The sequence below is a fragment of the Gaeumannomyces tritici genome (assembly GCF_000145635.1).
Source record: "Gaeumannomyces tritici R3-111a-1 unplaced genomic scaffold supercont2.65, whole genome shotgun sequence".
NCBI lineage: Eukaryota > Fungi > Ascomycota > Sordariomycetes > Magnaporthales > Magnaporthaceae > Gaeumannomyces > Gaeumannomyces tritici.
This window is the reverse complement of record NW_008804609.1, coordinates 3,937-5,094: the sequence shown is the minus strand read 5'-3', so window position 1 is coordinate 5,094 and position 1,158 is coordinate 3,937. Positions and strand designations below refer to the sequence as shown.

Genomic DNA, 1,158 nt, shown 5'->3' with positions numbered 1-1,158 from the left:
GGGGGGGGCGCACACGTCATCTAGGTAGTAGCGTGCTCCCCCTCCCCTCGCACGCCCGACTGCGGCACAGGTCTGCCATTTTTGGGCCTGCCATTTCTAGGCCTGCCATTTTTGGGCCTGCCGTTACTCTCCTCGGCGCGAGCAAGATCTTCGTGCATGCCGGTTCTCAGTTCCGCCCACTGGGGAGGGGGCAAGCGGGCGGTTGGAATCGCCCCTTTCAGACGCACTCGCACGGCGCGGCGCTGGCGGCAGGTTGCTGGGGCTGTTTTGTCGTGGGTAGGTGATGCCGTGGGCAGCAGCGCGCCCTCCCTCTCGCCAAGAGATGATCCCGCCGCCTCCGGGTGGCCGTGCTGCCCTCTCTCTCCCTTCGGTCGGTCGCGGACCAACGCCCGGATCCACCGCCCGCCCCAGAAAGCCGTACAATGCGTACGTGGGTGGCACGCTCGATACCGCGCTGCGTGTGTGTGGCCCGCGCGCCTATATGTGCCAGCATGGTATAGCGGGGAGGAGGTACGGGGAAGGCATCCCGGGGCACACCCAGCATCGTGCCGGGCGCGCTGGCCATCATGTAGGTCGGCTCTTGGTATTTCCTGGTACTCCGGCTGGGCATGCAAACGTTCTGGACTCTCTGCCCGCTGTCCCTCCCTCGTCCCCACCCAGATGGGGCCCGCCGAGAGGCATTTATTTGACACGGCAGCATCTGGGTATCTATCTGTTGCAGCGAGCTACCGTCCATGCACCAACCCTCGATAACACAATTTGATCTCTTGGCAGACCCGCGCACAACGCACACAAAGGATTTCCAAATTACCCACATCTTGCGAGGATGTCACCCCCTTCCACAGACAGACCGAGACACGCGGCAGGGGAGGAGAGCGGCGAGGGCGGAGGCAATGCCGAGGAGGGCCGGGGAGAAAGACGGTAGAATACTACTCAGAAGTGAAGTGAAGGGAGCAAGGCAACGTCTCGGTTGCGCTGTCAGGCTGACATAGCGTCACGGATAGAGTTTTTTTAGCAGCTATGAATCGCGGGCGGCCACGGAAGCTTGTCAAAGTATCTGCCCAGTGAACGGTCCGCGGAAAGCCCTTGTCGGGGTGGTTGATGGCAGGGGAGTTCTTTCAGAGCATGTCTGAGCCCGCACATGGGAATATCCACCAG

General features: G+C 62.1%; 1 protein-coding gene across 1 annotated transcript; it reads right to left on the bottom strand.

Annotated features, from left to right (window-relative positions):
- Positions 1-20: 20 nt before the first annotated feature.
- Positions 21-824, bottom strand: GGTG_13849 (hypothetical protein; the record flags this gene model as incomplete). Its single annotated transcript, XM_009231771.1, has 2 exons — positions 431-824; positions 21-365 (listed from the first exon to the last, which is right to left on the bottom strand). The coding sequence occupies exons 1-2, from the start codon at positions 815-817 to the stop codon at positions 21-23; spliced, it is 732 nt and encodes a 243-aa protein (XP_009230035.1). The 5' UTR covers positions 818-824.
- Between the last annotated feature and the right edge of the window lie 334 nt (positions 825-1,158).